Source organism: Anomaloglossus baeobatrachus, chromosome 4, assembly GCF_048569485.1.
Source record: "Anomaloglossus baeobatrachus isolate aAnoBae1 chromosome 4, aAnoBae1.hap1, whole genome shotgun sequence".
NCBI lineage: Eukaryota > Metazoa > Chordata > Amphibia > Anura > Aromobatidae > Anomaloglossus > Anomaloglossus baeobatrachus.
Window position 1 is genome coordinate 185,214,115 of NC_134356.1, and position 12,779 is coordinate 185,226,893.

Here is a 12,779-nt window from a genome sequence, read left to right on the forward strand (position 1 = left end):
CAAAAGCCGGGGAGTAAAGTTATAAGCGCGGCCGGCAAACAAGCGCGGTCAGCGCGGTAGTCCCGGCGCACCAACACACCCAGCAGCTGCTGCAGCGTCCATAACACAGGCGCTCTATGCGCCGTCCCCAAGGGGACACAGAGTACCTCAGAGTAGCAGGGCCTTGTCCCTGATGATACCCGGTCTCCTGTCCAGCAGATTCCCCCAGGGGCTGCGGAGGGAGCACGGTCCCAGTGCCTGGTGACCGGTTAGGATCCCACTTCACCCAGAGCCCCTAAGGGATGGGGAAGGAAAACAGCATGTGGGCTCCAGCCTCTGTACCCGCAATGGGTACCTCAACCTTAACAGCACCGCCGACCAGAGTGGGGTGAGAAGGGAGCATGCCGGGAGCCCTGTTAGGGGCCCACTTTTCCTCCATCCGAAATAGTCAGCAGCTGCTGCTGACTAAATTGTGGACCTTGCGTGCATGTGTGCCTCCTTCGCACAAAGCATAAAAACTGAGGTGCCCGTGATGCACGGGAGGGTGTATAGGCAGAGGGGAGGGGCTTTACACTTTTAAGTGTAATACTTTGTGTGGCCTCCGGAGGCAGAAGCTATACACCCAATTGTCTGGGTCTCCCAACGGAGCGACAAAGAAAGCATTGTTCTTTGCCACTTCTTTTTTTATACTTTTCACTGAACGGGTTAATAGTGTGACAGTTTTATAGAGCGGGTCATTCCAAACGTGGTAATACTTTTTTTATTTCTGTTTTTACATAAATGTATTTATTGGTACAATATTTTTCCTTTTTGTTTGTTCTTTTGTGATTTTTTTACAATTTTTAAATAAAAAAAAAAACACTCTTTGACTTTGTCCCATTATGACCCTTTAACTTTTATTAGTCTGATTGTTGGAATAATGTATTGCCATGCACAAGTATGGCAATACATCACATCTGTCTATGTGAGACTGACAGATCGCATGTTAGACCCTGCTTGTAGCTTGGTCTAGCACCCCCCCATACATGGGAGACCCAGAGGTCATCATCATTTGACCTCCGACTGCCATGATAAGACTTAGTTCCCCTGTGATTATATCGTGGGGGTGATAGAGGGGCGAGAGTAGGAGCTCACTGCCTATAACAAACTTCCATATGCCGCGATTGCAATAGATCCAATTAGGTCCTAATAATGTTCTGGGCAGAACTAGAGTTGGCAGGACTCTGAGGGTGCAGATCCCAGCCTGACCATAGAGAAATGATGGCGCTACACAAAGTCTAGCAAACACCGATTTTTACCTACGATGAGCGGTCAGGAAGAGGTGAGACAAGCATGATCACATTATGTTTACACCGGCTGATTATCGGAAAAGAATCATCAGGCAGTGAACATGAACCCATACATTATCTGAATAGGAGAAACACTACTATAGACCACCATATTACTTACCTCTGTTCTAAAGACAGAAAACGGTTTCCCGGGACAACAGTCTTCCTTAATTTTTTCATCTGCATCGGATGCAAATTTGACGTCAATCTGATCCAACTAAGCAAATAAAAGACATGCATTAGATCAGCCACTTTTTCCAATTGAAGGCAATAACACATGGCAGGACCACTCTTATTTCTATAGAGCGTGCGATAATACAGCTGTAAGGACGTCTTGGACTTGGAGTCGATTTTCACTGCTTTACAGTACAGACGCTGTAAGAAATACAGCACGATCCTTCAATATTTCATCTTAAGCAATGCTCTCAGAGTACTCCCCTCCCTCCTCTTGAGATGGCGCTGCAGCTTTTTATCTGGTATTGTTTCAGTCACGCAGAGCGCAGCAGCGCATCACTGGCGGCTAATTAAATGTAAGCCTTTATCGGCTTCTTAAATAGAGTGATTGACACAAGCTGAGATGTGGTAGAAATATAAAGAGGTAAGCCAGGCGTCTGTGGCGTGGGACAACTAAGAGGTCTGTAAACATTAACCTTGTGAAAGATAATGAAAGAGAACATGGCGTACAGGGATGGCAGATATACTCACAATTAAAATTCACTATCAGCTTTTAGCAGTGGCAGGAAAAAAAATACATAATTAACCTCTAATCCTTTCACCTTTACTAAAGGCCATTTCCAATCATCTCTGCGCGGTTCTGTCAACATCTCAATGTTTGGTAATGCAGACTTCAGTAGAGCGCCGCATTATCCGGGACTGAAACAAATGCCAGATGGCACCGGAGTGACTTACTGAGTGCCAGGGCAAACAGAAAAAGGAAGAAAAGGAGTACTAACATCCAGGGAGTTGGTGAGATAGACAAGGTTTTCTAGAAGAACGGCCCTCTCATCAAATTCCAGCTCAAGGTCCAGAATACGAGCTCCTTTCTTTTCTAAGTTTTCCTGTAGGAAAATATAAAAGATATCAATCAGAGAAAGTACTTGATGTGCACATACAATAAACTATGGGAATACTAATAAAGAGAATTTTGTTTACTTACCGTAAATTCTTTTTCTTATAGTTCCGTCTTGGGAGACCCAGACCTTGGGTGGTTAGCTTCTGCCTCCGGAGGACACACAAAGCACTACACCTAAAAGTGTAGCTCCTCCCTCTGAGCTTATACACCCCCTGGTGAGCCAGTCCCAGCCAGTTTAGTGCAAAAGCTGAAGGAGAATAGCCACCCACAAGAAAAACAGAGCAAGAGCCGGAACAACCGGAGACTCTGTCCACGACAACAGCCAGTGAAAACACGCGGAACAAGGAAATTGCCAACAGGCAACAGGGAGGGTGCTGGGTCTCCCAAGACGGAACTATAAGAAAAAGAATTTACGGTAAGTAAACAAAATTCTCTTTTTCTTTATCGTTCCTTTGGGAGACCCATACCTTGGGACGTTCCAAAGCAGTCCCTGGGTGGGAAATAAACAGAAAAACTAAGAAGTAGGCAGAACCTAACTTCACAAATGGGCGACCGCCGCCTGAAGGATGCGTCTGACCAAGCTCGCATATGCCGAAGCATGAGCATGTACTTGGTAGTGCTTCGAGAAGTTATGCAGGATAGCCCAAGTGGCAGCCTGACTGACTTGTTGAGCCGTAGCCTAGTGCCTAAAAGCCCAAGAGGCACCGACAGCTCTGGTCGAGTGTGCTTTGATCCCCAGCGGAGGAGGAGCCTGCGTACTCGGATTAGGTCGACCATTTCGGACGCCTACCAAACGGGCTAAGGTCGGCTTAGAAGCAGGGAGGCCCTTGCGCCGACCTGTGGTTAGCACAAAAAGAGAGGTGCACCGCCTAAGCGCAGCGGTGCGAGACACATAGATCCGGAGAGCACGCACCAGATCTAGAGTATGTAAAGCTTTTTCAAAGCGATGAACAGGGGCCGGACAGAAGGAAGGTAAGATAATGTCCTGGTTAAGGTGGAAGGGAGAGACCACCTTAGGAAGAAAGTCCGGAGTCGGACGGAGAACCACCTTGTCTTCATGAAAGACTAAAAAAGGTGACTCCGAGGAGAGCGCAGCCAAATCAGAGACTCTCCTGAGAGAAGTTATGGCAACCAGAAAGGCCACTTTCTGTGAAAGACGATACAAAGAAACCTCCCTAAGAGGCTCAAAGGGGGGTTTCTGCAAGACCTTGAGAACCAAGTTAAGGTCCCAGGGGTCCAAGGGCCGCCGGTAAGGCGGAATGATGTGAGACGCTCCCTGCATGAAGGTGCGGACCCGAGTCAGCCGAGCGAGACGCCGCTGGAACAGAACTGACAGAGCCGAAACTTGTCCCTTGAGAGAGTTGAGGGACAGTCCTAGCTGCAGACCAGACTGTAGAAAAGACAGAAGAGTCGGCAAGGAGAATGGTCAAGGAGGATGGCCGGTAGAGCGACACCAGGACAGGAAAATTATCCAAGTCCTGTGATAGATCTTAGCGGCGAAAGACTTGCGGGCCCGAGTCATAGTGGAGATGACTTCAGGGGGGATACCAGAAGCCGTCAAAATCCAGGACTCAAGAGCCACGCCGTCAATTTGAGGGCTGCGGAATTCGGGCGGAAAAACGGACCTTGCGAGAGTAGGTCTGGACGGTCCGGGAGATGCCATGGCATCTCTACGGACAGTTGGAGCAGATCCGGATACCAAGCTCGCCTGGGCCAGTCCGGTGCAATGAGGATGACTCGACAACCCTCCATTCTGATCTTGCGCAGGACTCTGGGCAAGAGAGCTAGAGGGGGAAACACGTAGGACAGACGAAACTGGGACCAGTCCTGAACCAGAGCGTCCGCGGCGAAGGCCTGAGGATCGTGGGAGCGAGCCACGTAAACAGGAACTTTGTTGTTGTGACGGGATGCCATTAGGTCCACGTCCGGAGTGCCCCATTTGCGGCAGATCGACTGAAATACTGCCGGGTGCAGGGACCACTCGCCACCGTCCCCGCTGACGGCTGAGATAATCTGCCTCCCAGTTGTCCACGCCTGGGATGTGGACTGCGGATATGGTGGACCTGGAGTCTTCCGCCCATTGAAGAATGCGTTGTACCTCCATCATCGCCAGGCGGCTGCGTGTCCCGCCTTGATGGTTGATGTAGGCAACCGCTGTCGCATTGTCTGACTGGACTCGGATGTGCTTGCCCGCCAGCAGGTGGTGAAATGCTAGGAGAGCTAGAAGCACGGCTCTGGTTTCCAGCACATTGATTGAAAGGGCTGACTCGGACGGAGTCCAAGTGCCCTGTGCTCTGTGGTGGAGACATACCGCTCCCCAGCCGGATAGACTGGCATCCGTGGTGAGAATCACCCAGGACGGGGCCAGGAAGGAACGCCCTTGGGACAGGGAGAGGGGCCGAAGCCACCACGGAAGAGAGCTCCTGGTCCGTGGCGACAGAGCCACTAACTTGTGTAAAGAGGAAGGTCGCTTGTCCCAACAGCGGAGAATGTCCAGCTGCAGGGGGCGCAGATGGAACTGGGCAAAGGGAACAGCCTCCATGGACGCCACCATTTGACCCAGCACCTGCATCAGACGCCTGAGGGTATAACGGCGGGGCCTCAGGAGAGAGCGCACCGCCAACTTGAGTGACAGCTGTTTGTTCAAGGGCAACTTCACAAGTGCCGGCAAAGTCTCGAACTGCATCCCTAGGTACGTGAGACTCTGGGTTGGAGTCAGGGTGGATTTGGGAAGATTGACATTCCACCCGAATTGGGCTAGAGTGGCGAGAGTGAGCGAAACACTCCGCTGACAGTCTGCGCTGGACGGAGCCTTGACTAGAAGGTCGTCCAGGTAAGGGAGCACTGCCAACCCCTGGAGGTGCAGAACCGCAATCACTGCTGCCATGACCTTGGTGAATACCCGAGGGGCCGTGGCTAACCCGAAGGGGAGAGCCACCAATTGGAAATGATCTTCTCCTATTGCAAAGCGTAGCCAACGCTGGTGTGAAACTGCAATTGGCACATGTAGATAGGCATCTCTGATGTCGATGGACACCAGGAAATCCCCTTGGGTCATTGAGGCAATGACTGATCGCAGAGACTCCATGCGAAAGTGCCGCACTCGAACATGCTTGTTGAGAAGCTTGAGATCCAGGATGGGCCGGAAGGTACCATCCTTTTTGGGAACTAGGAAGAGGTTTGAGTAAAAACCTATGAACCGTTCCCGGGCGGGAACTGGTACAATTACTCCGTTGGCCCGCAAGGCTGCCACGGCCTGTTAGAAGGCGGCGGCCTTGGAGCAGGGGGGAGTTGAGAGAAAAAATCTGTTTGGCGGGCTGGAAGAGAATTCTATCCTGTAGCCGTGAGAGATGATATCTCTCACCCACTGATCGGAGACTTGTTGAAACCAAGCGTCGCCAAAGTGGGAGAGCCTGCCACCGACTAAGGACGTTGCTGGAGCGGGCAGAGTCACGAGGAGGCTGCCTTAGTGGCAGGACCTCCTGCGGTCTTCTGTGGACGCGCTTTGGGGCGCCAGTTGGATTTCTGGTCCTTGGCTGAGTTAGCGGACGAGGCGGAGGGCTTAGAGGACGACCAGTTGGAGGAACGAAAGGAGCGAAACCTCGACTGATTCCTACCCTGGGCAGGTTTCCTGGTCTTGGTTTGTGGCATGGAAGTACTCTTCCCGCCAGTAGCTTCCTTAATAATTTCATCCAGCTGTTCACCGAACAGCCGGGAACCAGAAAAAGGGAGCCCAGCAAGGTACTTCTTTGAAGAAGCATCTGCCTTCCACTCTCAAAGCCACAAGATCCTGCGGATAACGAGGGAATTAGCCGAAGCCACCGCAGTGCGGTGAGAAGCCTCTAGCATGGCAGACATGGCATAAGATGAAAAAGCTGAAGCTTGAGAAGTTAAGGCAACCATCTCAGGCATAGATTCCCTGGTGAGGGAATGCATCTCCTCTAGAGAAGCAGAGATGGCTTTGAGAGCTCACACTGCTGCAAAAGTTGGGGAAAACGCGCCCCCCGCCGCTTCATACACGGATTTGGCCAGAAGGTCAATCTGACGGTCAGTGGCATCCCTAAGGGAAGTGCCATCAGCCACCGACACAATGGTCCAGGCTGAGAGCCTAGACACCGGAGGGTGTACCTTTGGGGAGTGAGCCCACTCCTTTACCACCTCAGGTGGAAAGGGAAAACGGTCATCAGAACCACGCTTTGGGAAGCGTTTGTCAGGACAGGCCCTGGGTTTGGTCACAGCGGACTGAAAACTGGAGTGGTTAAAGAACACACTCTTTACTCTCTTAGGCGAGGTAAACTGGTGCTTTTCTGCCTAAGAGGGTTGCTCCTCTGATACTGGCGGATTGAGATCCAGTACAGAATTAATGGAAGCAATCAAGTCCCTAAGTTCTGAGTCACCCTCGGAAGGGGCAATGGGGCACATGGAGTTAGCTTCCGAGCCCCCTGTAAAGGAATCCTCCTCATCTTACGAGTCAGCTCTTGAATCAGAACCGCGGGATGAGGAGGGAGGGGAAACCCTGCGGCGCCTCTTAGGAGGACGGGGTCTGTGCCCTGATGATGAATCCTCTGTGAGCTCCAGTGGACGGAGGTCAGATGATAGAGATCCTAAAGGACCCTTAGCAAGAGCATTAGAGGCACCCTGTGAAGGGGGCTGATGCATATTCATCAAAGTCCTGGACAGAAGTCCCATGGACTCAGCAAATGACTGGGAGAGAGACCTAGAGAAGGACTCTACCCAGGCCGGGGGTTCAGCCACAGGTGCAGAAGCAGCCTGAGAGACCACTGGGGGTGAGACTCCAGGCTGTGGCACCTCCAAGTTAGAGCAGACATCACAATGTGGATAGGTGCTCGGTTCAGGCAGCAGGAGCTTACATGCAGCGCATACAGTATAAAGCTTTGGAGCCTTGCTCCTCGTGTAAGACATGCTGCTGGAGTGGGACAGCTTCTACAAGAGAATGAACCCCAGGGAGTATATACAGAGGTCCACAACCAGAGACCGGCTGTGGCTTACCAGACCGCTGGATGCGGTGTTGTGTGCCCTCCAGATCCCGAAGCCCGGACCCCCAATTCACAGCACCTCAGCAGGGATGCAGAGTGCAGAACAGCCCAGCGCAGAGTGAACCCTGTGCAAGAAAATGGCTGCCGGAGCGAAGAGAGGGGGCGGGACAGGGGGCGTCCCTGTAGGAAGGCGGGATCTGGAGGGCCATAGAGACCTGCAGGGGAGGAGTCACGCACAGGCAGTGGGGAGTGTCCCTCCCCTGTGCAGGACGGCCGCCGGGAGGAGCCGTGCCTGTCCCTATGCATGAGTGACATGCGAGGGCAGGTAACAGAAACTAGGCCTCCGGCGAAGCCGGGGCCTAAATTTGAGCAGCGAGGCCGACGCGCAGGCACAATCGGTGCGGTTCTCGGGCGAAAGCCAGAGAACCCGCCAGAAATGCCAAAAACAAGTACAGCAAACACACTCTCCCCATACAATAAAGGACAGGGACCCCCAACATAAGAACGTCTCAGATACTTAGCTGCTGAGACGCAGGGCCAGGTCCCTGGGGATGAGTGCTCCGGTCCAGCAGAGTCCTAAAGGGGCTGTGGACGGAGACCGGTCTCCTGTCAGGCATGGAGACCGCGCTGACTCCCACTTCAATCCAGAGCCCAGGAGGGATGGTGAAGGAAACCGGCATGTAAGGCTCCAGCCTTGGAAATCAACCTTACAACACCACCGACACAGTAGGGTGAGAAGGGACATGCCGGGAGTCCAGACGTGGACCCGCACTTTCCAAAAAAAAAAAAAAAATCATATGAGAATGCATGTGTGGATGTATGCCTCCTGAACACAAAGCGATAAACTGGCTGGGACTGGCTCACCAGGGGGTGTATAAGCTCAGAGGGAGGAGCTACACTTTTAGGTTTAGTACTTTGTGTGTCCTCCGGAGGCAGAAGCTAAACACCCAAGGTCTGGGTCTCCCAAAAAAACGATAAAGAAATAAAAGATATCAACCAGAGAAAGTACTTGATGTGCACATACAATAAACTATGGGAATACTAATATAAAATATATCAACCAGAGAAAGTACTTGATGTGCACAAACAAAACTATGGGAATACTAATATAAAAGATATCAATCAGAGAAAGTACTTGATGTGCACATACAATAAACTATGGGAATCCTAATAGAAAAGATATCAACCAGAGAAAGTACTTGATGTGCACATACAATAAACTATGGGAATACTAATATAAAAGATATCAACCGGAGAAAGTACTTGATAAGCACATACAATAAACTATGGGAATACTAATATAAAAGATCAACCAGAGAAAGTACTTGATGTGCACATACAATAAACTATGTGAATACTAATATAAAAAGATATCAACCAGAGAAAGTACTTGATGTGCACATACAATAAACTATGGGAATACTAATATAAAATATATCAACCAAAGAAAGTACTTGATGTGCACATACAATAAACTATGGGAATACTAATATAAAAGATATCAACCAGAGAAAGTACTTGATGTGCACATACAATAAACTATGGGAATACTAATATAAAAGATATCAACCGGAGAAAGTACTTGATAAGCACATACAATAAACTATGGGAATACTAATATAAAAGATATCAACCAGAGAAAGTACTTGATGTGCACATACAATAAACTATGTGAATACTAATATAAAAAGATATCAACCAGAGAAAGTACTTGATGTGCACATACAATAAACTATGGGAATACTAATATAAAAAGATATCAACCAGAGAAAGTACTTGATGTGCACATACAATAAACTATGGGAATACTAATATAAAAGATATCAACCAGAGAAAGTACTTGATGTGCACATACAATAAACTATGGGAATACTAATATAAAAAGATATCAACCAGAGAAAGTACTTGATGTGCACATACAATAAACTATGGGAATACTAATATAAAAGATATCAACCAGAGAAAGTACTTGATGTGCACATACAATAAACTATGGGAATACTAATATAAAAGATATCAATCAGAGAAAGTACTTGATGTGCACATATAATAAACTATGGGAATACTAATATAAAAGATATCAATCAGAGAAAGTACTTGATGTGCACATACAATAAACTATGGGAATACTAATATAAAAGATATCAACCGGAGAAAGTACTTGATAAGCACATACAATAAACTATGGGAATACTAATATAAAAGATATCAACCAGAGAAAGTACTTGATGTGCACATACAATAAACTATGTGAATACTAATATAAAAAAATATCAACCAGAGAAAGTACTTGATGTGCACATACAATAAACTATGGGAATACTAATATAAAATATATCAACCAAAGAAAGTACTTGATGTGCACATACAATAAACTATGGGAATACTAATATAAAAGATATCAACCAGAGAAAGTACTTGATGTGCACATACAATAAACTATGGGAATACTAATATAAAAGATATCAACCGGAGAAAGTACTTGATGTGCACATACAATAAACTATGGGAATACTAATATAAAAGATATCAACCAGAGAAAGTACTTGATGTGCACATACAATAAACTATGTGAATACTAATATAAAAAGATATCAACCAGAGAAAGTACTTGATGTGCACATACAATAAACTATGTGAATACTAATATAAAAAGATATCAACCAGAGAAAGTACTTGATGTGCACATACAATAAACTATGGGAATACTAATATAAAAGATATCAATCAGAGAAAGTACTTGATGTGCACATACAATAAACTATGGGAATACTAATATAAAAGATATCAATCAGAGAAAGTACTTGATGTGCACATACAATAAACTATGGGAATACTTCTTCCAAAATCTTTGCAGTGTAGTAGGGATTATTAAATATTTACTATCAAAAACCATATAAACTACTTTGACACCTTCAGCACTGGCCCTAGAACACTTGGGGCTACACGTTGACTTTGGCCAAGATCACAGCGTAATACAGCTGAATGGGGAAGTATTGTGGCTCCTATGGTACTGCAACAAAAATAACAACTAGGTCACAATTTCTGCAAGTTGTTTTTCGCAGTTCCCTAGGTGTCCTAATGCTGTATTAATAGCAGCACATAGCAAGATTTGGACGTGTATCGCAGCCAACGTTGCCATATAGCCCCCAGACTAAGGTCAGAAACTGAGTGCCACCAAAAGTTTACACTAATATATGAAAGATCTAGCTAACCTCCATCATCGCAAATTAAAGACATCAACAGAAGAATCATGGTGTAAGGGGTGATATGCAAAAACATTTCCAATGGCAGATTTTACGATAATGGCAGATATTCCTCCCAGAAGAATATATAATGAAAATTAACGTAGATACAATAAATGATGAACCCTTTACTTACCTTGATCATAGCAACAAACGGCATGACCCGCTTCATGTATTTCTTCAACTCAGGTAAGCCATTTAGTTCCGTCGCTATGATTTTATTATCCGGTAGTTGACCACCATTTGCCTAATGAAAAATAGAAAATGGAATAAAATCGCACAATTAAGAAATTAAGTAGGTATAAAGTTGGCTATGTACTGTCAGCTGGCTACTAAAGCTTCAGACTGGTCACAACTCAATATAGGAATCCCATAGCCTCCCTGAACATGCCAAAAAAGAGAATTTTGTTTACTTACCGTAAATTCTTTTTCTTATAGTTCCGTATTGGGAGACCCAGACCATGGGTGTTTAGCTTCTGCCTCCGGAGGACACACAAAGTACTACACTTAAAAGTGTAGCTCCTCCCTCTGAGCTTATACACCCCCTGGAGAACCAGATCTAGCCAGTTTAGTGCAAAAGCTGAAGGAGAATAGCCACCCACAAGTAAAACAGAGTAAGAACCGGAACAACCGGAGACTCTGTCCACGACAACAGCCGGTGATAACACGCGGAACAAGAAATTGCCAACAGGCAACAGGGAGGGAGCTGGGTCTCCCAATACGGAACTATAAGAAAAAGAATTTACGGTAAGTAAACAAAATTCTCTTTTTCTTTATCGTTCCTATGGGAGACCCAGACCATGGGACGTCTCAAAGCAGTCCATGGGTGGGAAATAAACAGAAAGAAGGGAATTTTGTTTACTTACCGTAAATTCCTTTTCTTCTAGCTCCAATTGGGAGACCCAGACAATTAGGGTGTATAGCTACTGCCTCCGGAGGCCACACAAAGTATTACACTTAAAAGTGTAAACCCCTCCCCTCTGCTATACACCCTCCCGTGCATCACGGGCTCCTCAGTTTTGGTGCAAAAGCAGGAAGGAGGAAACTTATAAATTGGTCTAAGGTAAATTCAATCCGAAGGATGTTCAGAGAACTGAAACCATGACCAAGAACAGTTCAATCTGAACAACATGTGTACACAAAAGAACAAACAGCCCGAAGGGAACAGGGGCGGGTGCTGGGTCTCCCAATTGGAGCTTGAAGAAAAGGAATTTACGGTAAGTAAACAAAATTCCCTTCTTCTTTGTCGCTCCATTGGGAGACCCAGACAATTGGGACGTCCAAAAGCAGTCCCTGGGTGGGTAAAAGAATACCACGGTAAAAGAGCCGTAAAACGGCTCCTTCCTACAGGTGGGCAACCGCCGCCTGAAGGACTCGCCTACCTAAGCTGGCATCTGCCGAGCGTAGGTATGTACTAGATAGTGCTCCGTGAAAGCGTGCAGACTCAACCAGGTAGTCGCCTGACACACCTGCTGAGCCGTAGCCTGGTGCAGCAACGCCCAGGACGCACCCACGGCTCTGGGAGAATGGGCCTTCAGCCTTGAAGGAACCGGAAGCCCAGCAGAACGGTAGGCTTCAAGAATTGGTTCCTTGATCCACCGAGCCAAGTTGACTTGGGAGCTTGCGACCCTTTACTCTGGCCAGCGACAAGGACAAAGAGCGCATCCGAGCGGCGCAGGAGCGCCGTACGAGAAATGTAGAGTCTGAGTGCTCTCACCAGACCTAACAAGTGCAAATCCTTTTCACGTTGGTGAACCGGATGAGAACAAAAGGAAGGTAAGAAGGTATCCTGATTGAGATGAACAGAGGATACCACCTTCGGGAGAAATTCCAGAACCGAGCGCAGAACCAGCTTGTCCTGGTGAAACACCAGGAAGGGGGACTTGCATGACAGCGCTGCTATGTCAGACACTCTGCGGAGTGACGTGACTGCACTAGGAAGACCACCTTCTGCGAAAGGCGTGAAAGAGAATATCCCTCATTGGCTCGAAGGGTGGTTTCTGAAGAGCCGGAATCACCCTGTTCCGATCCCAGGGTTCTAGCCGACGCTTGTAAGGAGGGACTATGTGGCAAACCCCCTGCAGGAACGTGCGTACCTGAGGGAGTTTGGCTAGACGCTTTTGAAAAAAAAAAAAAAAACACAGAAAGCGCCGAAACT

General features: G+C 47.5%; 1 protein-coding gene across 1 annotated transcript in view; it reads right to left on the reverse strand.

Moving 5' to 3' along the window:
* Positions 1-12,779, reverse strand: part of LARS1 (leucyl-tRNA synthetase 1) — a 165,435-nt gene that overhangs the window by 15,488 nt on the left and 137,168 nt on the right. The window contains exons 28-30 of the mRNA XM_075344601.1: positions 10,758-10,868; positions 2,261-2,365; positions 1,429-1,524 (exon numbers count right to left, since the gene is read on the reverse strand). Coding sequence (XP_075200716.1) covers positions 1,429-1,524; positions 2,261-2,365; positions 10,758-10,868 — 312 coding nt within the window. The remainder of the gene's footprint in view (positions 1-1,428; positions 1,525-2,260; positions 2,366-10,757; positions 10,869-12,779) is intronic.